Source organism: Fringilla coelebs (assembly GCF_963513975.1).
Source record: "Fringilla coelebs genome assembly, chromosome: 6".
In the NCBI taxonomy this organism is placed as follows: Eukaryota; Metazoa; Chordata; class Aves; order Passeriformes; family Fringillidae; genus Fringilla; species Fringilla coelebs.
Genome location: NC_140034.1, coordinates 20,442,257 through 20,470,235, shown reverse-complemented (window position 1 = coordinate 20,470,235; position 27,979 = coordinate 20,442,257). Strand labels below are relative to the sequence as shown.

Here is a 27,979-nt window from a genome sequence, read left to right as displayed (position 1 = left end):
TTTTTAAATAACATCTTTAATTAAAGTTTTTGCAAAGGCAAAATATTAAACTTAAAATAGGTCTTAGTACATCAAAATACTAAGTTCTCTAATCGTATTCCAAGCATGGCCTTTGAAACATAATATCCTGTATATCACAGAGGAGCAACCTTGATCTGCAATTGTACAGAATGAATTTTACAAACATAATAAATATATTTACCCCCTTACACATAACAGTATATGTACAACAGCAGTTGACAATAGTAGCTCAGAACAGCAAAAAAGGATAGTCCCCCACTCCATTATCTATTGGTACCCTATGCACTCTGGAACATGTCTCATTGGATGACTGTACATATAGCTAACCCAAGGTGGTTTTTTCCTGTTTCAAAAAGCTCCTTTTGTTCCACAACATCTAATCCACCAAATAATAATTAAAAAACACACTGCATGAACTGCCTGAAAAAAGTAGACGACATGGAAACCAATGTACTGGTTTTTACACATTTTCCAACCAATCACAGCAATGGGAAAACGAGACTTTAAATGCCAGACACCAATACAGAACAATATGCAAGTTTCTTCATCTTGTATAGTCACTAATCTCAAAGTCTGAGAAGAACTCTAATATCAGATGGGGGTGCATGGGTGGTGTGGGATGGCACACAGTAAATCCCACGGTGCTGTGTAAGGCAGCCCAGTATCAATCCAGTGTGCGTTGCCCTAAACCCACTGTTCATTTCCCGGACATCTTATTGCATTCTATTAGGAAGCTTTTGCTTTGGGGGAAATTCTGGGGGGCTTTATTGTTTTTAAAGGAGCTTTTACAAATTGAAGAGATTAAATCAATATGAACTTTAGTTAACAAGGTCTCTTAACTCTTTCACTGAAATTAAGAAATTTTACTCTGGTAGTGTTATCTGGTAACATAATTACTACTAACTGTCAAAAGGTGAAATTATTTTCACAGACTCAATGAAGTTTACTTTAACACTCCTAATTGTGCAGCAAAAAGATAAGAAAATATTTATTTTAAAAAAATCAGTTACATGACACAACATGTATTTTGCTCTCTTCTAGAAAATGTGCTTCAGAATCACACACCAATCCTGGAAATAAACTCGGACCACAACTGTCACTTTAAATAGTGTTGAGGAAACTGAATGATGTTTAAAAGCAAGTTGTGAGTACAATGCAGGAACAAGGAGTATGAAATCTCAAAGAAATCTTGTTGCTAACCAGCAACTGAGGGGGAATAAAAACATATTTTATTTAAATAGTCCAATAAAGTTCCTTATGTGACTAAATTCTCTATTATCTCCTTAAAAGAAAACATTTTATTTTGTTTTCCACTTAGATGGTTTTAAATGATTGCACACACTAAAACCTAACAGAATTAGCACAAAAAAATTGCTTTTCTGATTGAAGCACTGCAGGAAATTTACTCTCTCAGGAATCATTGTCATACTGGCAAAACAGGTATTCTGCAAACTGAAAAGGCACAAGACTCAATTTTGCCCAGTTGCTCTACAAGTTTCCATCAGCCATCATGGTTATAATTCTGAAGTTATCTTCCCCATTTTTTTTCCATCATAAAAAAGGTGCTCCATTATCTGTGCAAATTTAAACATAAGCCCTCTTGAAACCATTAAATTGTTTCCATAATACTGAACTATTTAAATTGGAAAAAAAAAGCGCTAGTTCTAAGGGGGAAAAAAAATCACTTATGAACATGGGAATCCCTTGCCCTCTGAAAGGAATGGTTTCTTTTGAACCTAATGAAATGGTCTGTTCAGTTATATAGTTAAAACCATGATTAAAAATTCAAGTATAATAATAAAATTAAGCAAACTACATTCTTACAGCAAGCTGCTACAATAAAATGAAATTAAAACATGCTTTTTTGACTTAAAAAAAGGAACACTTGATGTAGCAATAAGAGCACAGTTTGGTATGTGCATGGTTTGACTGGCTTTCCCAAAACTTCACAGATATTTGTATCTGAAGACAAAACCTATCTGAAAAGCATACCATACAATAGCTTGCAAGAGGCTGTGCAAGTTCAGAAAGCTTCTAACATCCTTCAGAACAGACTAAGCTTAATTACCTTTAAAGTTCAGCTACCCTTTAAAATAGAGAGGCTATGCAGCTTCTAGTATATGTATGTGGGTGAGAAATATCACTAAGTTCTATGAAAACAAAGTGTTATATAAGTAAACTGGGTTCCAATAGTATAAAAATGAATCTATAGCTAAAGGGATGTTTTTCCTTTTATTGGTTTGGTTGTGCAGCATTATGGGAATTTTTCTGAAGTCCACTACTTAAGACTTATTGGTAACAGACATGGAAAAGGTGAGGGAAGGAATTAGTTGGTATATTATTGATTTCCTTGCAGTTGTACATAGAAGTGTCAACAGTGGTAAAAAAATAAAATATCTGCGTTATTCAGAAGAAAGCAAACACCAATCAGTTTGAGACACATTGAAAGCCCCCAGGTAAAAATGCAGTCTAAATGATGATTCCATTACTGAAAAATCAATTACAAGAATCATCAATTAACTTTTCATAAACCTTATGAATGTAGATGGCCTTCTAACAACCATATGGCTCTAGACATAGCCCACAGGCAGTTTTAGTCATTATCAATGAGAGAGCAGGTGTACAAAATCACAGCAACAAAACCTTCTTTACAATTTGTTGTGATTTTTCTACATACTGCTGAGACTACAAATGCACTTGGAGGCAAATGAATCAGAGAACGAAAATTAAAGCAGTTGTTACATACTGCTGAAACACACTTGTGACTTTGTTAAATAAAGTTTACGATCTCTCATTCTCAAGCAAAAAATAAAGTCAGAAATCATGTCTGCTTCTCATGGTCTTCCTAATTCAGTAAAAATTATCTTTGTTGTGTCCTTTTTTTCATCATCTTTTCAAGCACCCAACAAAATGCAAAATTTTTTTGAAATGGTGAGCCACATGAACATTCCTTCCTCAACAGTTTCTGAAGTATAATGCCCATTCCCTCTCCTCGTTCAGAAGTAACTGCATTTCCAAAAGCAGTGTTTGCAAGCATGGCCCTATGCACGAGAAAAGTTCTTCAACTTCTGAGATGAGAAAGGGAAGGAGGGGGGAATAACTTTGTTGCTTTTCACAAATTGAACACAAAAAAAAACCCCAAACAAACAAACAATAAAAAAGGCAAGTGAAAAAGTGTCTACACAAGGTTTAGTGCATCTGACTGCTTGATTTGCTGTTACCAAGACAGTCTAAAGATACTCTAAAAGATTTGTGTTCTTAAAAGCTGTGCAGCTCTTCATGAAATTATACGCCATCTGGAAACTTTAGAGAGATTAACTGCTGCATGTAATTTCTGGCTATACTTCTTAGTAAAGCAGATCTTTGATTAAGAGTTGCAGCCAGGATGTTAGAATTTTTATGTGATTTTCTGTATTAAAAATTTAGTCATTCCTGTGGTCTGTTGAATTATTTGTGGGTGTCTGGACTACAAACATAGTAAGCAGGAAAAGGAATGCATTTATTATGGCATTACCTAGATACTGGATTGAAAAGGTCTCCAAACCCTTTTAAAAATGCTTTTGTTAAAAAAATCAAGGGAAACTTATTTGTTTCAATTCCATGATGCTGAACCACCACAAAACAGCAAGAATATAATTAAGAAGTTAAGCAATCTGACTTTTGTAGGGGATGAAGGGCTTCAAATTTGAAAAATGCAGCCCTAGATAAAACCTATCACATGAAATTAAAATAATTTTGAAGCATAAATCATTTTACCATTTTGTAACTGCTAGGAACAACAACCTGTTTATGGGGAATGGCGTTGAAAACAACAAATAGATATAATAATTAATGAGCATATCAGAATTAAAAATATTTTCCTTATACAAGTTATTTAAAATTTAACACCTTAATTCTTACCCTTCTGTACAAAGCTTGCACGCGGTTTAAGTAAGATTCTGACCATCCTCACTACCAAAAGGAAGTGTTCAAAGCAAAGATTTGTACACACAATAAGCATTTTCAGATTAATAATCTATCAAAGGGAATAGTTCCTTCAATCAGTGGAAGAAGTATTTTAAAATCTTAAATCAAGGGCAGGGGGGACAAAGCCTTACATGCTAAATACCAGCTGTAGGTACCTGTATGTAGAATTGATAATTAAGGTATTCCTAACACACAAAACCAGCTCCCAGACAATGCTATAGCTGCTACAGTCCATGGCTTGCTCATCTGAAGTAGTGTCTTTGTTGCCACATTTTACCTTTGTTCCAATACTTTTGTTTATTTCTGATGTGCAGATACACATTTTGATTGGAGTATATATCCAAGTCTCAAACTTTCCTGCTTTTGTTTTTTTTCCTTTTACAGGGAGTTCTTTTGCTTTGTCTTTTAAAACTTCACCATTCTGCGTCCCCAATGGCTTTGGAAAATACATAATCTCTTCCATTAAGATTCATGATGCCATCTTTGAGATGAAATTTCCATTTGTTTTTACTTCTGTGAATCTAGAAACAAGGCAAAAACATTAATCTATCACTCTGCATCAGAAATACGTAAAAATGCATAAGTAAATTATAAGGGCAAGAAAAATAAAAGTAACTATTAGACATACATTACTAAATTATTAAAAATACTGAACGCCACATCCAGTCTTTCCTGAAACTCCTCTAGGGGCAATGGCCCCACCACCTCCCTGGGCAACCCACTCCAATGTTTAAACAACCCTTCTGTGAAGACATTCCTCCTGATGTCCAGCCTATATGTTTAGTTTAAAACTAAAGAAAACGGGACGAAATTCAGCCTAAAGGTAGAGGAGTAAACTTTGGCAAAATTAAAAAAAAACCAACACAACCCCCCACCATATACTGTAAGCACAGAGCAGACAAATATTTGCCATCTATCAAAAACTGCGTCTGAAAGACCAAAAGACCACAGATGACCAGATACTCAAAGAAAGCAAAGACTTTTCAGAAAGCTAAAACGCTGTCCAAAAGGAAAGGTTATCATGAACTTTTGCAGATGGAACAAAGGTGTAATTCTAGACCAAAGATGGTCTAGAAGAATTTCAAATTTTACAAAAATCATAAAAGCAGGAAACCCTGCTGCAATTTTTCAATTTTTGTCAAGCATAGGAAGTCTCACCATCTACCATTAGTGCTGTAGAAACACCAATGTGGCACCAAACAGCTATGACCATATCACTCTACTCATTATTTCTAGTACTGCTTGATCTGTTCTCACTTTAAGCTGAAAAAGAGACAGTCAGTGGCAAAAGTTAGTCAGCAAGTAAATGAACAAGGGAATGTCTGGCTTATATACATAACTTGCCCTACTGAATGGCACTCCACAAAAAGCCCTCATCAGAAGCATTTGAGCTGCCATGAGGTTAGAAGGAAGGTCCTCAGATGAGTAACTGAATAAAGATGAGGAAACACAGGTAAGATCACAGTTTCTACAGCAAAATTAGTTCATTCCAGCTAAAGTTTGTGCTTGTTGGAGTCTACACAGTTTAAGAGCTTACTAAGGATCTGAAAAATGACAAAATGTACTGATGATACAAAAAAAACCAGTTCCTGAAGAGCTGCAGAATGATGTTACTGCCCTAACTCATTGTGTAAGAAAACAATGGTGGCATTCAAGATATACGAAGATAGTAACAATGGGAAAAAAAATCAATTTCAATTTACACAGACAAAAGCAGTGGGTTTGAACTAACAACTGTGAATCAGGAATGAGATTCCAATGTTCTAAGGCTCTCTCTTGAGAATATCAGCTCTGTGTCCAGTGGGGCCAAAAACATACATGAACTAATGCAGAACACTTCTAGACCAGCAAACAAATTGAAGTGTTACCTGTGCTCCTCCCTAAACCTTATCTACCCTTACAAGTAAGATACAGAAAGATCAAACAGATCTGCAGAATGAAAGTAAGCACAGTCAAATATTTGAACACCAATCAAATATTTGAATCAGGCACTAATAAAAAAGCGCAGCTCTGATTTCAAAGACATGACTGAGGAGGGTTCCGATCATCTGCAGTATCATAAATAGCACCAAGAAAGCAAAAAATAAAGACTCTCTAGAACTAGGAAGTATCATATGAAACTAATGGGTTTAAAAACAAGGTGATCCTCCACACATCACAAAATACATTTCTAAATTTCTTGTCACAAGGCAAAATTTTCAAGGATTCAAAAATAATCAAATTGATTTCTAACAAGTAGAGGAAAAAAATCCTCTGTTGGCCATTTGAGAAGAAGGCACTTTCTCTTCCTCAAGAGACAGCTCACAGAAGGATGGTAAAAAGCTCTACATGAGCATTGCTATCTGTCTGTTCTTGTCTCATAGTTCCAGAAGCACCCACCATCAGCTGATGCAGGACACTGGGCAGGAGGCAACTGCTCAGATCTAAGCTGATCCTGTGTATTTTAGAGGCAAACTGAATAATGATTTCTTGAAAAGAGATTAAGTCCTTTCAGAGTACGTGGCACAGGAAGCTAACGACAGACACTGCTCCCTACCAAGCTCCCATTCCTAACTTTTAAGAGGGTCAGGATTTCAGAGTAGCTCCTGTTGCTCAGTTTCAGCAGCTCCCAATAGGCTTTTCTACCTGCTGTTCTGAGGTCCCTCACTATTCCTTACAAATTACCTCAAAACAGTTTTGGATTACAGGCTAGAGGAGACAGATGGCTGGGATGTAGGTCTTAAAATTCTGTGTTGAATCTGATGGCAAGTCAAGCAGAGTCTGGGCACAACTGAAGACTTGCTAACCCAGTCATTCTTTGCAGCACAGGAGTTTGCAGGGGTTTTTTCCCTCCTTTAAAAAGGATCCCTATTTGTTGTACCCCAATTAATCAAGTACAGGAGAAGAAAAAGGAAAAAAAATCCACATCAAATAATCTGTGTACTACCTCAGCCGAAAGATTCTGGTATCATCTAGACATATTTTAAAAGTTTCCAGCACAGATGAATCCAGGGAAAATCTGATCCCCTGTAATGACTAAATTCTTGCAAGACAGTTCAGGAGAATTTAAAGCAACACAAGCACAAGCATTCCACACTGCCATTTGATATAGCACAATGCATAGCATGGAAAGAGCATTCTCCTCTGGAAACCATCCTATCATCCAGAAAAGATACTTTTAGTGATCAAGGAACAGTATTCCACAAGTCTAAATCCTGAGGACTACTTTTCCTATTTATAGCCACAATAAATGTACAAACTTAAAAACAATTCACCTCTCCTGGTCCCAGAAGACTGCCCTTTTATTAAAGGGCATAAAAAGACTCTACGAAGAAATAAAATGCAGCCAAATCTTTCTAAGCTTTACCTATTACCAAGTTTAGTACAAACACGGTACACAAACCTGGTTTAAAGACAATAGGTAATTCTTACATTTCTATTCACATTATAGTCTGTATAGATCTACCTGTACTTAATAGTTACAAAGATACCACTTAAAAATTATAATTTGATAGTAAGAACAGACAAAATAAAACTCCCGGATTGTTTTCTGTAGAGATTTACCTTATCATACTGGCACACAACAACATTTTCTGTGTCAAATAGTTCTTGTCCTTCCTCATCACTCACATCATCTTCACTGTTCAGAGGTTCCTGAAAGAAACACACGCAAAAAGTTCAAAAAGTTGTGATGGCTGGCAAGATTACAGCTGTTACTTCAATTACTAGCATGAGGCTACAGTGTTGTTTATGAACTGCAGGATCCAAAATGCAATATTAGACTTTCCAACAGAGTGCTGATGCCTCCTGAGAAGATACCCTTACAAATTTTAGTCTGGAACTTGAATGTTCAGGCCAGATTGTAAGCAGTGCACCCTTTAATCACCACAACTATTCCATTTTTGCTCCTTCACTATAAATGCTCATGCAAAAGTATGCAGATTTTCATTCTTGTAAAGCATCTAAGCAGTGGAAAGGTGACATCAAATGTGAATAAGCCATGGAGTTGTATTTTTAAGGGCCCATAAGGAGCGATGTGACCATAAAAATAAAAATCCCCTGTCTTATTCACATTTGATGTACTAAAATTGAAAACAAACCTCAACATACACACTCTTACATGAATAATAAACACTTCAACAGCTAAAACAACCACTAATAAACACAGGACAACAAATATACTGCCAAATAAATAAACTAAATGGAGGAGATGCTAGTGAGAGAAGAAGGTGTATTAGAGGCCATAATTCCATTCAAAGTAATGCTATGTTTAACTGAGTTAAAAATCTTTAAGGAAGGGAGCCACTCAAAGTATCTGCTGAGGAGCAAAGGAAGCAAAAAATAGATTTCTGACATGCTGATAATGAAATCTTGGTATATTAAAAATTCCCTCCAGAATGTTAGCATTAAGGTGAAGGAACACTTAATATTTAAGAATGATGACTTATACTAAATAAGGCAACTATAAAAACATTCAAACTGACATCAGTGCTTTTCCATATAATGGAAAAGTGATGCGAACCCAACCTGTAATTTGTAACAGAAAAATAGTGTTAAGACCCCACTTAGAATGTACTACAGAAAATCTGATTATTTACAAGTTTTACCTGCATATCTTGCATGGGTGATACACACTGTGAATTAACTGTTCATGGTGGCACTTTAAATGGAAACTAAAATAATTGGAAAGGCTGTAGAGAAGCAATCTGGGAGTTCAAAGTGCATCTTGGGGACAGATTTAGTAAATACCAAGCTTCCTGCCTGAGACTAAGTATCAGTACTTTTAACTTAGTAGTATTTCCCCACCCTCTACCCATTTTATACAATTTCTTATTCTTGTAGGGCTTTTTGGTGCAACCCACCAAAACTCAGTAAGAACCACTGGCTAAAGTCCAAAACCAAGCCAACTCAAAGACAAAATTAGGAACATAGTATTAAGAATAGTATGCCTGTTCCTGTCTCCTTATTTTATAAAATCAAAGTAAGCTGTGTTTCTAGAAAATGCTTTATACTCAAATTTGAGTTCTCAAGCTTGTTCCTGTGTAACAAAAAGCAATGGATTAGCCAATGAGATACAGGCAGACCACATCTCTTGGTCCCATCACTGAACCAAATGCTGCTCTCCTTTCTATCTTAGCACCCTGCTTTTGTACACACTTGGTCCCAAGCAGAGTTGACCATTTCCGTTTGCTCATGAAGGTTATATGACTTCATGACTGACCTCTCCATAACATCAAAAATATTCCTATTGAAGTATTTAAATGGTTTTGGTCCCAGCTAATTTTTGCTGTGTCCCCCACACCCTCCCCAGCTGCACTGCTTTGCTAATACACACCATTTCCACAACTTCAATAAGGGTAAAAGTTATAGTCTCAAAATTACTGAAGCAATTGTATTATTTGATATAGACAGTTTTCTTTAAAATATCAACAAAAAAATTGAAACACAACCATAATATTAAGTTTACCTCTTCAACTTGGCCATCTTCACCCCCATCTTTTTCTTTCTCTTCCTCTTCATCATCATCGTACTCTTCTTCCTCATCATCCTCTTCTTCAGACGATGTGTCCCCTGTTCCATCAACTTGGAGAACAAGTGGTGCTTGTGGTTGTGCCTGTTGCTGCTGTGGCTGCTGCTGACCAGCTGCAGGAATCTGTGCTTGAGCTGGTGTAGGGGCAGCCACTGTTGTAGGTATAACTTGAGTTTTATTTCCTGTAAACAGGATCTGCTGAGGCTGAATAATCACTCCTGTCTGCTGGGAAAGCCCTCCAGGGAGAGGAGCCAAAACCTGATGGAATATCACTGTAAGTACTGTGGCTGTTAACGTGACAGACCACAGTAACATCACAGACTCAAAGGAAACAATTAAAGCCTATCAATCTGACTTGAACTAATTACAGGAGAGTTACAAATATTCCACCTATATCAGGTATATAATTTCAATTTTAATCCCATATCTTCTTGCACTACTTGCTGTTACATTTTCTGCATTTTGCATTGCTAAATTTAAGAAAAAATTTTTGAAGTCTGTCCATTCTAAAACATGAGCACTGCCACCACACCTGAGTTCCAAACACAGTACTGGAGTGTTTTAATTCAAGCAAAAGATTATTTAAAAAAAAATCTTCTTTATTAAAAAAATTAAACTCTTCACAAATTGTTAGTCATTCTTAAACTGTACAACTGTGACACTATGACAATGTTACTTTGTAAAATTCACTGCTAACACAGTCTGGACACACAGCTGACCTTCTCAATGAACTACAATCTTTCTAAAACATTGTATTTATTACTGAAATAACCAAGGAGTATCAATTTTAGGTATTTAGTTCTGCCTGTTAGGTGACTCAGAATCATTTCAATTAATTTAGAAGTGCATAGACTAGGATTATGCACATAATAGAACTCAGCAGGAGATGCACAAAATAAATTTTAAACTGCAGCCAATCAATATCTGGCAAGAATAAAAGTGAAATTGAAAGCAACATTTCAAGATTGTTCATAATAAAGAAAAAAACCACAAAAAAAACCAACAAAAAACCCCTGCCATATTTGACACAACTTTCTCTTTTTTTAAAATTATACTGTTTCTGAGTTTGTCTTTTAGTTCAACATGCTCACAAAAATGCAAGTCCCTTTAGTAATTCTGTAATGGTTTTTTCCTCCAAGTGTACCTATTCAAAAAAATCTCCTTTACCTGCTGAATAACAGGTGCTTGTACTCCACCAGGCTGCATTTGGGGTATAACCTGCTGCTGTAGAACCACTGGCTGCTGTGGTTGAATAATATACTGAGCTCCATTTGCGGTTCTAACTACTTGGAGGATCTGGCCTGTAATAAAATAAGTATCAAATTAATCAAATGTACAAGTTCACTTTAAAAATTATGTTAGTTTAGAAGCTCATTTCCTGGAAGAATACCAATGGCAATTCAGAGAGAGAGAAATACTAAAATTATTCACTTTCATCAGTGAAAAGACAGTATGCAATTGCAGCCATGCCAGAAACAAAGAATAGGGATGTCTACCATCTAAATATGACCATAAGGTATGCAATCCAAAAATAAATTTACTTTTGCAGGCCACAGACTAATCCTTTAACACAGCACAGTATTTCAAATAACAACTCCCACTTATGAGCATAACTGTTTTAAAAGATAGATTTTATAGCTGTAAAGACAAATTATTGTAAACCAAAAAAGAAGCACAGATATTCACAATACAAAAATTCTATCCACTGCAAACACCATTATATTTCTAGGGTCCTGTGAAATGATGACCTCTCCTCAGAATTCTTCCCTTCTGATTGCTTTATTGCAAGAAACTCCTCTGTCCAGAACTTTCTTTACAGTATTATTTGCAGGTGTTTTTTTGAAAAAAAATCCTATCCTTACACTTACTGTGCACCTTTCCTTTCTGTTCCCACAATGCCTGACTTTATTTCCTTTTTACCATTTTACACTCTTCATCACTTAACAAAATACATCCAAGATGCAAACACACACTTTCAAATAGCCTGAAATTCTGAAAAGGTAGAGCTAACATACACTTCAACATTAGTTTTTCACATTTCTTATCAGAAAAGTGGCATAAGAAGAGTGAAGAAATTAAATTAGATAATCCTGAACTTTATACTTCCCTCAGATGGATCTCCTGTTCTCCCTTCCAGCAAAATGCAAAGCCCTATTTGCTGAAACAGTTAAATGTACCTGAAAGAAGGGACTTTCCCAGCCCTAGCCTAAGAAATAACTATAAATGTTCAAAACTGAATTATTACAACAAAAATAACAAATGTAGGCTGCAGATTACTCTGTGCCATAACAAACATAGATGCACTTCCTTTAAACTGGGAAGATTTTGATTTTTAGAACAGCTGCACATTTAAATTTTACTTCAACTATATACCATTAACCATTATAGTGTTTAAAACAGAAGGATTAAGTCCCAGGTGATCCTGGTGAGCATAGGTGAATTACTCCAGCAAAAGCAGCAACTAGATCTAGAAAATGAGATTTCCTAGGCCTTTCTTTACTTCCGGTGCAGTATAGAGCTATAATCAGGTTTATAAAATCAACATAATATCAAAGTACATGAAATATCAGATATGCTGTTCATCAAAGTAACATTTAATTATATTCTAAATGCTTGGCATAACAGTATTTAGAAACTATAAATATGAAATAAAGCGAGCATTGCTAGCAAAGTTAGAAATTCCACTTTGCAAGCTCAGCAGGCATGAAAAACCTTAGGACACTACTCTTCTGAAGTCACAGAAGTAGTGATCCTACTTCATAGTAGCTCAGTACCTGAGCTTGGATTACGCATCACAAAGCTCAGAAATACACAAAGGGGAAAGACAGCAACACCAATCCCTGTGCATATAGAACTTCTCTAAGCAGGGAAAACCTAGACAGATTCTAACCTACAACACCATTAGGGCACAATCACAAGATTCCTAAGAAAGTCAGTGATCAAAAAGTGCAAGAATCAAGTAAAGAGACTGCACTACCTTGTTAGGGTGGGTTCCCAGATCCTGCTTTTTAGCAGTAAATAACAATAAGTAAGGCCCAGAATGCTTCCCTCTTAACCTCCCCTTAACACTATAGCTTGTTCTCAGTATTAAGAGAGTTACCTGAATTTGTAAGTATCTGCTGAACTGGAGTAACACCAGCGGGGAGAGCCAACGTAGCTGCAGTGGCTGCAGCACTCTGAAATACAGGAAAAGCGTTTTAACCACAAACGTAATATTGACAGTGTTTCATCTCACACCATGCTGCCTGAACACACCTAACTTTTTATTGCCATTTACACTGTTTGCAGCTATTAAAATGCAGACATTTCAACCATACATTATACTACATTAAAAAATTATTTTATTTTCCTTCTCTAATAGCAAGAAGACTGAAGCAAAATCACTAAATATAACACCCTAACACAACTTGGTTTCTTGCTTTATCTGCAAGTTCAGCAGATAAACCTCTGCCTTCTCTGCTGATCTACTGTAGCAGACACAGGGCTAGTTAGAGCCCCGCAGAGGACGGAGGCTTAGAGATAAGAAAATGCCAAGTCATAGTAACTAAGCCAGAAGCCCTCTCTCTGGTCCTCCAGGCTAGCATATCTCGCTGTGACTCTATAGACTATTTTCCCCTAACCACAATTGGTCAGTTCCTGAGCCCTTGTACCCCTATACAAGGGGCTACTTTAGCCCATTCTGGGAGAAGAGCTGTCACCAGAACCCTTCACGGACCCCTCAACAAAACACCATGGAACCAGCTGGGGCTGCCTTCTCTCTCTCTCTATGCCTGCCCCAAGAAGCCACTGCTAGCCAGAGCGCCTTTAGCAAGCTAAGAGCTGAAAACTATAAAAGAGCTGAGATCACTAAGAGCTGACAATCACTAAGCTTGCTAAGGTGGCCACGGTATAGAGCAGTTCGGGTCTCAGACACCCAGCCTCCGGAAGGCTGAGCCATCAGGCCCAAGCTTGCCACTCGCCTGGGGCACTCTCATCCTGCAGGAATCCAGCTATCCGGTTAGAAGCAGCCCCCCGCGGCTTTTCAATCTACTAAAACACCAGAACACATCCTTGCTCATGTGGCACCTTCAGTTCCACTTTTTCAAAGCAGCTAAGGCTATGGGCCTACAAATCTGAAGGAACATAAGGTACTGACTGAAGCAACGATTATGTTTGCCTGCCTTGTTTTCACAAGGCACAGTAATCAGGTTTGCACTCTTCTTCATCCTGTAAGTGATTTGCATGTCAAGTCCCACATCACACAGCTCCTCAGAGTGAACCTACACATACTGTCTACTGACTGTTCAGTGTTCACAGAACAACTGATTTTTTCTCTCAAGACAACTGGTTCAAAGATAAAGCGAACTGTCAATAATGATTTGAACCTGCAAGGAAACAGAATTTCAACACAATTACGGGAGCTCCAAACACAAAAATGTGTATTAAGTCCTTAACTTGCAGAGGATGATGGAATTCTCTAAAGGCCTCTGCATTTCAAGGGTCCAACTTCAGCTGCCATAGAAAAGCCTACCTTCCCCTACTATAAGGGAACCATGGCCAATTATTCTTTGTTACTGAAAGGATTTAAACTCCATTACTGAGTAGAGTGCATACTTCCTGTTTAGAAGAAACAGGATCTCCCCATACTGTTTAGTCAATAGCTACATCTCCCAAGATCAGAGATCACCACACAAAACTAAAATATGCTTTATGCATCCTAACAGCCCAGACAAACACAGATGAATGAACTTTCTTTACTCTCTGCCTTCCAAAATACCCAAAGCCTGTAAGATCCAATCTTTCAGAGCAACTTAAATGTTTCTAATAAACAGTATTTCCAAAATGATTGTAACTCTTTGCTGAACAGTACTTCTCTGTGGTAGACAAAGCATCAACATTTTGACAGCAGTAGAGTTTAAAAAGCTTGGCATACTCATTTTTTTCTATACCCTGAGATAACTGAGATAAGACAAAAACACATTTAACTGTTGGATTTGTAAAATTACAAATCCCATTGAAATGGTGGTCAAACATAAAAAAAGGTGAATGTTTATGTACTCTTGGCTTGTAGGTAAATCATGCTATTCAAGTAACAAAGTTCAGGCTCTTTTCTGTAGCAAGATCAGCAGGTAACAGAAAAGTAAGAGAAAACTGTTCCAGCTTCAAAACTTATTGCATCATGAAACTTTGCTTCATGGGCTTTTATCATAGAAGTGGTAAGAATGTAATGAATTCTGGTCATAATACACATAATTAAACTTATATTAGAGGTTGTCTTCAAAGCTTTGCAAACAACTTATTTCTCTTTAAATTAAGCCAGGGCCTTTAAAGCAAGATAAGATAAGCAATGTTAACCTCTAGAGATACAGAGTGGAAGACAACTGTACATGACCAGAGTCAGTTCTATATGCTGTTACATTATGAGGACAAAAGTAAGTCCCAGATTTGTTAGCAGAAGTTATATATCACTGTTCCTAGACTGTAAGTGCAGCAGCAAAACTCAGAAAGGTGGCAGACGGGTTTACCAGTGTGTCCTAAATTACTTTTAAGCATCTGATGACTAATAGAAATTTCTATTTACTGTTTAATCAAAACAATTTACATAATGACAGTGTAAGACTGTATAAACGTCTCTTACCATGCCTGATGCATTCATATGTGGTATCAGCTTGGAATCTGGCACAATAACCTGCTGCTGAGGTGCTAGAAATGAAAAAACAGCATTTAACGAAAAATACACAATCTGCCCAAAAAACATCCAAGCCAGACCAGCTTAGAAAGATTATCACCCAAATGTCAGCTGGGCTTCATCACAAAAACAAATATTAAGCAGTCTCTGTGATTAGTAAGTTTTACTTTCAAGACAATATACAACAGCAGCTGATACGACTGCCTTTACAAATCTTATTTCAAGGGCTTCAATTACCTATTCTGTATCTAGGTAAAGCAAGATCGAAAATGTATTTCTGAAATTTGAGGTATTAGTGAGATGTTGATAAAATTTATGATGCCCAATAGCAGAGTTCTTCAAAAACAAAAAGTTAACTCTTGAAACAGACTTAAGCAAGAATTACTCCCAGATGAAGAATAACAGGATGCTGCAGTTAGCCTGAGCTATGTACAGTCAGCATAGCTTTAAGCTCATGATCTTCACTTTCTGATGCAGCAGAAGCAGATGAAATGTGATAAATCACCTCTCCCACACAACAAAGCAGTTTTGGTGCACTAAAGGAAAGGCTAGCTAAACTATACCAACAACCTGTTGATCATCTGGAAGTGCATATCGCCAAGTCTTTGGAACAAGCAGGTTGCCACTGCTATTATCAGTGACAATAAACTTCAAAGTGACAGAGCAATTTGAATTAATTTATCATTGACAAACTATTCTCCATCCAATCCTTTAAGCAAATGACACTTAAGAATTTTAGGAATAAGAGTTTCTGGGAAAGATTCTGGAGTAGGAAGCTTCAAAACCTGTACAGAGATCTGAGGGCATCTCCAATTTTCAGGGAAATGAAGGAGGGCAAAAGATTAAAGAAATCTTGTGAACCTGTGCCAGGACCACAGAAAGAACAGCAGGAATCACCATGTCGATCATCCTGACCCCTCCCTGGGGCTGCACCAGGTCATGTGAACAGCTACTATACCATCTCCACCACGGAACAGGGAAGTCAAGTAATTCAGAAAACTGCATTTCTGTGATGGAAGTGCTTTGATATCCTAATTTCATTTAGTCTCCGTGCTGTCATTTAGCTGTAAGCCGCAGCACCGGGCAACAATAAATCAGCCTGAAGTGCGTCACCAGGGGCAGGATCTGGCCTAGCCCGGGAGCACAGGGGACACCTCCATGTTCCAGGGCAGGGAACGCGGGCCAGCGGAGTCGGGGCTGCTCCGCCAAGGGGCCGCCAGAGGGCGCGGTGAGCGCCCGCCCCCGCGGAGGCCCCGAGCCTGTGCAGCCGCCGTTGATTATTGAGAGGCTTTCATCTCAAAATTAATTTTATCCCAACGCACAAAATTCGTTTATGTCTACCGAAAATAAAAAGCACTATAAAAAGAAAACAAGCAAGCAACACGCACGTTTCCCTCTCTGTCAAAAAAGTGCCCCAAACCAACCACAAAAAAACCAACCAAAATGACATCATGGAAAAACCGATCACATTAGTTCTCTACTGTGTTGAGCACATGGTGGCTGGGTTTTGGCTGGTTTTGGGGAGAGACAGTGAGGGATATCAACTCCTATCTATCTTTAGTGACTATGAAAACATAGGTTTTCTGATCCATGAAATCTGACACGAAGACTGAAGTCTGTGACTACCACGAAAGTATTTTATGTCACAAATTTAATACACTGAAAACTCAATCAAGCCTTTCATAGGTGGCAGGTATGTTTACTCAGCATATATGCAGTAAAATCCAATATTTATCTCAGTTTTCAACCGAAATTATAACTGCTGAAAAATTTTTTCATTAATGAACACACAAGACAGTTATTACACAAAACAATACTGTTACGCCTAGCTAAAATATATCTTGTACATCCACATCTACACAATGTGCAATCTTTCAAGACCAACAAAAATCTACATATACTCACACTATTATACAAGTATTTTTGTGTCCTACCATTGAGTTATGCTAACTAATAATGATTTTTTTGAAATAATTTGCTCCTAATGACATTACCACCTCATGACTAAACTGTCAACTGTTTATATTGGCTTGCACTTAGAGCTGCCAAAATGAAATTTTGAAAATTGTGCATTCTGAAAGCACATTATGTTATAGGTGACCAAGAGAAAAATCCAGCCTTTTCAAAATCTTCTAAAGAATACGACTTAAATACCAAAACACTTTTCCCCCAGCTTTCTTGATTCTTTGAATAGAGGCCAAGTAGAAAGACAAAGCTGACCACCAGAGAGGCATCCAGCCCTAGATTTAGAATATGCTAAGGAGCTGGACTAACTTCAGAGTGTTTTGCCAGAGTGTTTAGAGATTAAGTCTGACCTTGCTGAGATGCTGGAATAAGGACCTGCTGTGGCTGAGACTGCTGCTGCACAGTCTGCTGCGGCTGAGGTGTGTGGTGGTGGTGGTGATGATGCTGCTGTTGCTGCTGCTGCTGTTGCTGTTGTTGCACCTGCAATAAAAGCTGCTGCTCTTCTGAATGGAAGCCATCTACAGCCTTAGACTGCATCAGCTTGTTCTCCCACAGCTAGTTTGGAAAAGGAAACAAAAATATCTGTGTATAACTTTTACTCTTCAGGATTTGTAACAATATAATGACAGTACTCCAAACTCAGTTTCACTGTTTATTTTGTGCAAAGAGCCCAAAAAGGCTTCAGGCAGATACAGACAAAAAGATAACTCCATGCAGTTAAGAAAAGGAATTAAATACCCCTTGTCAGTCCAAGATTAAACTTTAACATTCTTTCTTTCTTCCAAGTGTGGAAGATTCACAACAACCCTAAAAGAAGCATGACTTGAGATAAACTGGTAACTTTAGTAAGACTTAAAGTTTTCCGTTTCCCTATATTCCTTCTTTCTTACCTCTTCCATCAAAAATAATTCTTTATTACAGCTTTCCTCAAGCAATTTCTTCTTGGAACTCTACAATTAAAGTTGCTTAAAGACTACTGCCTCCTACAACAGAAGCTACCAGTACACCTAAGATAATGCCTCTCTACAATCATTTATACAGTTTCTACCACAATAACAAATTCAGCTTCTTCAGCCCTACAGTTCTTTATGTCAGCTGACATATCTCCAAAGGACAGAGAGATGCAAAAAAGCAGCTCTTGTAAGAAGAGCAACATGAGTATTCTGTAATACATCAGAGTCTAGAAGACTACAGGCACTCAGAACTCATGATTTCATAATCGGCTTAGGGCTCCTCTTCAATACTTCATTTTCCTTCTTGTCTCTTTCCTCATTAGTTTTTTCTGACATCACTTGCAGAACACATCTGTGACACAAATACCATAGCACTTTTTTAACAGCTCTCACTGTGTTTCCACCACGACAGGTCATGGTCTCACAGGGAAAGTCTTCACCTGTTTCTGTCTAGTCAAATTCAAGATTTTTTTCCCCACTCCATCCATTTTTTAATACTTCAAAATTATTATGAATGTGGGATACCATGCTCACTGAAGAAGATGATACAAAAAGTCATCTACTTTCCCAGTTTCCTTTCTTTTTCTGTTTTGTTTTGCCATTTTTTTCCCCTGCTTTTTCCCTTCCCCTATGAAGGGCTATTTTTACTCCTAAAGAATTTGAAGGAAGCTATAGGGGACACACCAGAACTCAGGTTAACATCCTACCTTTATTATGGACCTTTCATTCAAACCCACTCCACGTAAAAGAATTCTGAATCGCAACTTCAGGAAAGTGTGATTTATTACGTACCAACCCCGCAAATGACAATACTTTTGAAACTACAAACCACACATGCAAAAATCTGACAATACAACCCTTTTGACAAAAACATCAAGCGGGGCAGGCATTTTACTTTTCCTGCAGAGAAACACTAAGAACTATCTGTCTCTAAAATAAACATATTTTTCCTTTTTTAAAGATGCAGTGTTTTGGGGATCAAAGTAACACTGCATTCAGATGACTACTGTCAGATTAGGGAAAATAACAGGGTGAGCAAATCTACCTGTACTGCAGTGCAATTCAAATAATATGGGGATACAGATATGCAGATTACAGTCTTAAATTAACTAAAAATTAATACTTCAACTGTGAACAACAGTAGCCAGATTTGGAAACTAATTGCTGTACTGGTCTATTAAAAAACACTTTTAATTTCAACTTACTGTTTTGAGTTCCACGAGAACTTGTTCATCCACTCCTTCATCCAGAAAAACTTCTCTGACATCATTAATGACATCTTCAATTACAGACCTGTACAATTTAGGCTTTAAAAAAAACCAATAACTAGTCAGCACTGTTTTGAAAAAAATCTGTCATTTTAATATTAAAATAAGATTCCCCCCCCCAAAAAAACTGCATTTCAGAATACACCACATGTTTCCAAGTGACTGAAATATCCAGGAAGGTATAAATCAGGAAGAACAGCTCAAACAAGGTGAAACGGGAAGGGACTGCTCACAATATTCTGTGACATAACTATAGCACAAGAGTTATCAAGCCATGAAGAGAATAATTTTAAAAAGAGACAAGGAGATTCTTTTCCATTCAGTTATTTTGTTTTCTGCTTGAAAACATATATCCTAAACACGCAAAAATGCTGAGATGTGTGCAAAATGCATTAAAGAACATTCAAGTTTGAAAGTATATTAAAGACAGGAAAAGACACTTGTTAGTACTTGCACCAAGTATGGCTCAGAATGATCTTGAGCTGAAAAACACTGAAGGCTCAAAAAACTCGAAGGATTCATGTGAACATCCTGTTCTTCCTTACATACTTTTTTTCACAAACTCCTTAAAACAGGATACTAGGTTAGACAGATTTCTGTTTTCAATCACTACTTATGTTTTTACATTTTGAATTTTTCATGGGGAAATCCTAAAAATATGTTATTATTACACTGCTTTCACACCCAGCTATCAAAAAAAGTAAATTGTCAGTTCACTTTAGGTTGCCAAAAGAGGTCCTGGAGCCTCCATTCCTGCAGACACTCAAAAGCCATCTGAACATCATTCTGGGCTCTAGTTGGCCCTGCTCATGCAAGGAGGTTGCAAGAAGACCTCTAGAGGTCCCTTCCAACATCAACCATTTTGTGAATTTTAAAATGAAGGTACAATTTAAAATAGAGAATGTAAACATTTAACATTATCAATTAAAGCACAACATTTAATTCATAAAACCACACGAGAACTGTATTATGCACATGCTGTACCTTTTAAATAGCACAGCTCAGACCTTTGTTTGTATGTATGAACCTCAATGGGATTTTGGCCAGGCTTAAATACCTGTGCTATCTAACTGCAAGGCAGCACTACAAGCTGTAAATTATGGTTGATAATCTTGCAGGCTGTGAACCACATATACTTCACTGCCCAAGGTTGTTACTTGGGCTGCGAGCACACCAATTTTAAACTATGAGAAAGTAGCCACAACTTTCTCTAAATTGTCATTCTCCTCAGCCCCACCGCCCAGCTCCCTTAAGCAATAAATCCTGACTGATGCCACACACATCAGATATGTTATATATATGGAAAACAATCATCCTGTACCGGTGCAGTGGGTTTGGTACTCCAGGAAGGCTGTGCCTCCAACACAGGAAATCTGCACCAAACATGAGCAGATAGTCCAGAGGTGCAAGAACTACACAAATTTACTTAATGCACTGAAGCATTTATTTTATACACAGACATTTTCTTAATGTACTCCAGAAGTGCTGAATTTGTTGCAGACATGCTAAAAATTGTATTTCACATCTTATAGGTAGACTAGTAGCCCTTGATTTACCAATCCAGGGAAAATCTGAGTAGCCAATAGGCACAAAAAAGAAGCTGAATACCTTTACTTTTAGATGTAGAGGGGGGAAAAAGGAACATAAAACTTAAGAAAATGCATAAAGATTAGGGGAATAAAAGACCATATCTGGAACCTAGAAATAAGCAGTCTGATGGCTGCTTAGTGCATTATGCCCTTACTGTTTAAAAAAGCTCTGCACTAGGGCATAGCCAATTTTTTTACAACTCCTACCCCAGCCCCTTCCTCCCAAAAAGAAGTACAAAAATAAACAAAAAAAATCTCAACAAAACCCAACATATCACTCCATATTATTTATCACATTTTAGTTTTAAAACATGCTGCAAATCAAGTAGCTGAGATGTTATCATTCATCCTTTTATTACTGGTCTTTCAAAAAAAAAACCTACTAAAAATTTCTAGCTTCAAGTAACAGAGGAAGTTTGCCATCCTTGACAACTACATTTACAGCACCTATGTCCACATCTTAACTTCTTCAAAAAAACCAAAACATACCATAGTGCATGCTCTCTGATCCAGGTTTGAAATACTGCATTAACTGAGTTTATAAACATTGAAACAGATTTTCAAAGCCAGACTTCTCTTGAGTGCTAGTATTTTAAATCTGTGTAATAACTCAGCACCATTAACAGGATTATTTTTCCACTTAATTCATAACATGCAAAAAGACATTCTACTTAATAACATTAAGTCCTATTATTCCTATAATTAAACAAATTGCATGAAGCTTATACGATTCAAGTAGCATGGAAATACTACTTAACCTATTCCATACACTGTTCCTTATTACATTAAAAGCATCTGTTCCTTAATGCCAAAACCACATTCTGCAAATAAACATGCTTAACCTCAAGCATGTAAGTTACTTTATTTAAGTCAAGAGAAATACCTGTATGCCTAAAATTACAATCAAAATTCCTGCAGCATGGAGGGTGCATTTTCTCCTTTAATCCTCTTCTCCCTAAATTACCTATTAGGTCTACTTTTCTAATAGAACAGATTTTACACAAACAGGCCCTAGTAATTTCCACCAGTAGCTACTTCCTCCTATCTCCACAGTCAGGTATTTTTGTAAGGTTTGTTCACAAAGCCTTCTGAGCCTATAAAGCCCTAGAAGAAAGATACCAACATTCAGACACAACAAACTGACTCCACAGCCCAACATTCTGCTTGGGAATTTCCTTTTTTCCCTAGGTAGGTAAGACAAAAAGCAAATTCAACCAGTTATTGGTTTCTAATGTCCAGCATTAGCTAAGCAAGACTTCAGAAAGGAAGGTTAAGGGCACAGATGTTCACTCTACTATTGCTGATCCCTCTGCACTACTTCCAACAGCCCAAGCAAGCAGGTAAGTGCCCCAAAGAGGACAGTCCTGCAGGGCAGGAGCAAGCTGAGTGCCCTGTGGGTTAACCAGCCCACCAGCAGTCTGTACATACACGTGTCCTTCTGCATGAGCCTCACAGCGCACTGGATCTCATAATGGGTCTGAATTTTCAGACTGGTTCTAATCACACAGTAATATAAATGATACACTCGTGGCTCTGTGATTAGGAGGAAGAAAAGAGAAAACAAAATATTTGCATGCTTATAATGAAACAGTGTCTATCTGATTTTACCTATGCACATTTACAGAGTACTCAGAAATACCCTGTCCAGTTGAAATACTCTTCTGTACACTCCTACTGAACATCCTAGTGGGATGGAACATCTCCCATACTGGGGGCAGCAATGCCTTCAAGGGACATTCACAGTGGAATTCTGAAGAGTATCACAGAATGCTCTTTTCCTATCTCAAAAGATGCATATTCACTAAAATTACAAAACAGTCTTAAGTTCCAGACTTTAAAAAAAAAGCACACTGTACTGTTTTCAACATACACTGTGTTAGCTTTAAGCATTATTTATATGATGCTGAAGCTGTTTATATAAGCCATCTAAGAGTCTGAAGTTGAATGACAAAATTATTTGCATACACTGCTTACTCAAAAAATAAACATGGCAATACAATTACCAAATAAGTCTAAAGATGGCATAGTAGGTGTGCTTTCCAGTAAGTTTCTGCATTCAGTCAGAGAAAGCAATGCAAACAAATGGAAACTTTAAAGATTGCTATTAAAATAATTGTGCTTTCATCTGGTTTATATTAAAGTGCCTCCCTCATAAAGAGTACATTGCTGTAAATGTCAAGCTCTTTTAAGAGCAAAATACTCAAATCACTCTTCAATAAACACTATTCCAAGCACTTAATACAGATTAAAGACAATTAAAATTCCTGATTTATTAGATACAACCACAAACACATAGAAGAGATCTGGAATCTTACTATTTCCCCCTCCAGGAACATAAGGGAATGATTATATTTTACTTTCTCTGTGCATCTTGAAAAGAAAAATCTTGAGTACGGTGACACTGCTGCACGCAACTCCAAATCCAGGAGCAACCAGCAAGCTATTTTAAGAAATGCCACATGCCTTCGGGGGCTTACACTTCCTACATTCCTTCCGCTTCAAGGCTACAAAAACTGCAATCCTCTGTAATTATTATGACAACACTCGGGATTTCAGCAATTTGGGTTTCCAATAACCAAGACATTCTGGAGAGACAGACCACAGCATGCTCTGTACATTTGACAACAGTTCATTCCTGCTTGCTTCTGCAGGTCTCTCTGAAACATTGCTAATCTTTCTCTCAGCTGTGCAGTTACCACTGTAAGCTGGCCACAGGCAGCCAACAGAGAACACTGTAAAGGTAACTACTTCTAGTCAAAATTACATCAAAGATGTGCATTAAAAAAGTAACATATATAATCTACATTGTTAAGCATTAAGATTTGAGCTTTTTTAATGCTGTTCTGGACTTTTACAAATATATTACCTTTATCACACATAAAATCTTATACTATGTATAACTCTTAACATCTAATATTTGTCCTTTATTACAGAGAACAGATTTCTAGCAATTCAGATTTGATCAGATGCTGACGTGATGCCACTGACATATTAGGTTCCTAGTCCAGCTTCCTAAAGTCACATGGTTGCAGCATTTCAAAATATTCCTATTCATCTTTGGCAACACTTGGATAAGTAATATATTTCTTGCTACTGAATGAGACCCAATTTGACAACATTGTACGATTTTACTACTTAACTGAAAATTAACCTAAAGCATCTGAAGCAGGCTCATTTTGAGCTTGGCTTTTACTATTCCAAACACTGACACCTTTCAAAAGAACTTCCAGTACAGAAATACAGTGAAAGAAAAGAAGTCTTAGTAAATTGTTGAGTCAAAATATTTACAAGTCCTCTGGAAATTATTCAACATACATATTTTTTTGCAATTCCTTACTACCTCAGTCAAGAAAGCAAAGAAAAACCTCTAATTTACTACACAGAAATAAAACCTTTTATTTCAATAAAACCACAAATCAGTAAGTTCATGAACAGAAGGACAGCTAAGATTCAAATCACACACACTGAGTATGCATCCTCCTCAGTAACTGCCCTCTGTGTAACAGCTGACTACCTTCCTAAAGTTTTCTGATATAAAAGCTGACAAAATATCAATCAAAGACATTACCTTGCAATTGCATAAACCTAACTCACAAGCATGTCTCTAACATTTCAGATTAGGAAAAGAAAACTAGGACACTTTGCGTTTTCTATTGTATATTTTGTAGTATACCAAATACTGTAATGAAACTAAGTAGCAAAAATTCCAAAACCACTGCTCTGCCTGGAATGCAATAAAATATTTGTACACTTCAGGCACAAAAAATACACATAAATCATTGAGCAGCATCTGCAGCCCATGACCCACACATAAAACTCGAATATTAACGTTACTTTTGGGGAGACAGCTGTAGTCAGACCTTGGCAATGCGCCATAAAATAAATACCACAACTCTCCTTGATACACTGGGTAAGAACCGTTTAAACACTCATTTCCCCACGCAGCAGAAAAGCTACTTTGAAGACTTTACAGGAGCACAGGAACGTGTGCGAGCTGTACGCCAAGGACAAAAAACCCCAAACCCTAAACAAACAAAAAAAAACCCACAGCAAAACCCAAAACCAACCAAGCAAAATAAATTAAAAAAAAAAAAAAAAGGGTAGAACAGATTCAAATGCAGGAGCAGATGAAAACTGTCTTTGTGCAATGCGTAGAAGCGAAAGAAAGCCCATTTACACGGGCTAGGAGACACCCTCGCACCCGCAAGGCACCACCGCTCCGCAGCCCGGTGGCGACGGGGACGGGCGGCGCGGAGGGAAGAAAAACCGGTGGGCAAGGCCGGTCGGGATCCGAGGGACAAGCCGCCCGTCTCCCAGCCTCCGCCGCGGACGCATGCACCTCCCAGCCCGCGCTCCGCGGCTCGCTCCCTATTTAAAGGCTGATGTGGTGTTTAAATGGAGAGGCGGTGACGTGGGGCTGGAAAGCACCTTCCCATCCTAGCAGAGTCTATATTAGAGAGCGGCAATAGCGCTATATAAACAGGGCAGCCACAGGGAGGAGGAACACAAGGAGCAGGGAGGCAGAAAGGCAGGGGGAAGCCATGATGGATCTGAGAGCCACAAACAAGGGGGCCGAGCCCGCCGCCGGGACGCCGGGTTTGTCTCCTCCAGCGCTTCGGGGCGGGGGTCGCGGCCGGGGGCGCGCCGGGGAGCGGAGCGGCGGCCGGGGGGGCTCGGTGGCAGCGCAGGTCTGTGTGACTGCTTGTTGCAAACCTCTGTGAGTACAAGTGCAGCAGCGAGCCACCCGCCAAGGTGCAGAAAGCACGAGAAGGGAATGGGGGAGAGGTTTGGGGATTTTTCTTTTTTTTTTTTCTTTCTTTTTTTTTTTTTTCTTCGTTCTCTCTTTTTAAAATAAATACTGCCTCTCTCGCCAGAGTTGAGGGCTTTCACTCGGCTTAGCCGATCCGGCCGGAGTGGGATAAGTGCTTTTCAACCATCGTCTCCTTCTTACAAAGCAACATAAAATGGCTCCAGCGGAGCCCAGGCGGGCTTCCCCGACACCGCAAAACCGAAACCTGGCTCGGGCGCCCCTTCCCCTCGTCTCGGGGCGGGCGTTAGCGCCCGCGCTCCTCCAGCTCTCGCCCCTTCCCCGGGCGCCTCCCGCCGGCGGCGGCGGCGCCCCCCGCCCGACGGCCCTTCCTTCCCTTCCCCGCCGGACCCCCGGCCTCCCCGCGGGGCCGCCCCCGGGCCGCCGCCCCGCGCCCCCACCGCTCCGCTCCCGCCGCCTCTCTCCCCGCCGCCGGGCGCCACAAGTTGGCTGCCGCCGCGGGGGCGAGGCTGCCCCGCGCCCCCCGCCACCCCTGCCCGCCGGGGGGCCGGGACCGCCCGAGGCGGGCGGCGGGAGGGAAGGGAGTGCGGGGGAGGGGGCGGCGGGCCCCGCCGGCCACCTCCGCCCGCGCTGCCCCCGGGGCCCCCCTCGCCCCCCGACCCGGTCCTTACCACGGGGTTTGTGTTAGTCGAGCTCGCCATGTCCCGAGCCCCCCGGGACGCCCCCAACCGCGGGGGGGAGTCGCCCCTAAAACAATAAACCTGCCCGGCTGCGTCCCCCCAGCGCCCGCGCGTTCCGCCCCGGCTCACGGGCGGCCCCGCGGCCTGTGCCGGGCTCGCTCGCGGCCCCGGGGCTGCAGCCGCCGCGCTGCCGCCTCGCCCCTTTATATAGCGCGAGTCGAGCGCTGCGCGAGCGGCCGGCGAGCGGGGGACGCGGGCGGGGGGGGGGCGCGAGGCACCGCGAGAGCTGCCGCGAGACCGCGCCGGGACCGGAGGCGTCACGTGGGGCGCCCCGCCCCCGCCGCCATGACATCTACCGAGGCGGAAGTGGCCGCGCGAAGCGGCGCGGCCGGGCCCTACCGAGGCGGAAGTGTCTTCGCCTCTCTCCGGAGCGCCGCCCCCGCCCGGCGCGTGATGTCACGAGGCGCGCGGCGCCGCCGGCGGGCGGGGCCCGCCTGTTCCGTGGTGGCGCGCGGGGCGGGAGAACGGAACCGCTTGGTTTGGAAAAGATCTGTGAGACCACAGAGGCCAGCCAAGGCCCGAGCACCACCGTGCCAGCTAGACCAGGGCACCAAGTGTCACCCGAGCACCACCGTGCCAGCTAGACCAGGGCACCAAGTGTCACCTCTTGCAACACCTCCGCGGATGATGATTCCACCGCCTCTCTGGGCGGCCCCTTCCAATGTCTAATCACTTTTTAAGCGAAGAAATTCACCCTCCTGGCCAACCTCAACCTCCCCTGTCCTCCTGTCCCGTCACTGGTTGCCTGGCAGAATCCCTACTTGACTGCAACCTTCTTTCAGGTGGTGGTAGAGAGCAAAAACCTGAGCCTGCTTTTCTCCGGGCTCAACAACCCCAGCTCCTTTGGCTGCTCCTCATCAGAATTGTGCTCCAGACCCTTCCCCAGCTTTGTTCCCCTTCTCTTGTTATAAATGAGAAGCTTGACTAGGCCAATATTCAAGCAGCAATCAATTTATTAATTAATATGTTAAAGGATGAGCAATACAGCGCTGGGTACAGTGGGGGAAGTTTTTCCTCCAACTGCACACTGATAGTTGAGGCTTACAGGTATTTATAGGGGTACTCATAAGCTTTCTCAGCAGTTTCTACTCCCAATTTTCACTCATCAGTAGTTTCTATTCCCAATTTTTACGTCACAATTCTATACACTATTGTGATTTAGTTTTTCTCAGGATGTATCCCAGAAAAGGAGTATCCCAGGTGGTGGTGGTCAGTTTCCAAAAGAAGGAAGGGGTATTCCATCTGGTGAGGTCCAGCTCTCTAGATGTGGGTCTACCTTTTGATTGCAAGAACTATAAATCCCATAACAGTGATGTCCAGCTTCCCTTGGTCGAAACTATTAGTCATTGAGTTGATGTTCATCTTCCTTTCTCAAGCTGCTTTTCACTGTTTTGTTAAGGCATGAGATAAGCACATTTCCTTTTTATATATTCTAAAGCTATAGTTTCAAAGATCCTTACTACAAGCAATATTCTAAAATTATACTTCGAACGGTTATTATTGTAAAACTCTTTAAGGCTTAGCTACAAGCA

General features: G+C 39.7%; 1 protein-coding gene across 1 annotated transcript; it reads right to left on the bottom strand.

The window, feature by feature from the left end:
• On the bottom strand, positions 1–26,555 carry GTF2A1 (general transcription factor IIA subunit 1). Its single transcript, XM_084208143.1, has 9 exons — positions 26,379–26,555; positions 19,288–19,389; positions 17,480–17,684; positions 15,114–15,178; positions 12,597–12,672; positions 10,664–10,797; positions 9,434–9,754; positions 7,531–7,620; positions 1–4,508 (listed from the first exon to the last, which is right to left on the bottom strand). Exons 1-9 carry the CDS (start codon positions 26,406–26,408, stop codon positions 4,401–4,403), a joined length of 1,131 nt encoding a protein of 376 aa, XP_084064269.1. The 5' UTR covers positions 26,409–26,555; the 3' UTR covers positions 1–4,400.
• Positions 26,556–27,979: the final 1,424 nt, after the last annotated feature.

Excerpts from the sequence above, each read along its gene's own strand:
- GTF2A1 (XM_084208143.1), bottom strand. The coding sequence starts at position 26,408 with ATGGCGAGCTCGACTAACACAAACCCCGTG. Across the intron at positions 12,673-15,113 it reads ATATGAATGCATCAGGCATG|AGTGCTGCAGCCACTGCAGC; the intron begins GTAAGAGACGTT and ends CCTGTATTTCAG. Across the intron at positions 4,509-7,530 it reads TTGTGTGCCAGTATGATAAG|ATTCACAGAAGTAAAAACAA; the intron begins GTAAATCTCTAC and ends CCTTGTTTCTAG.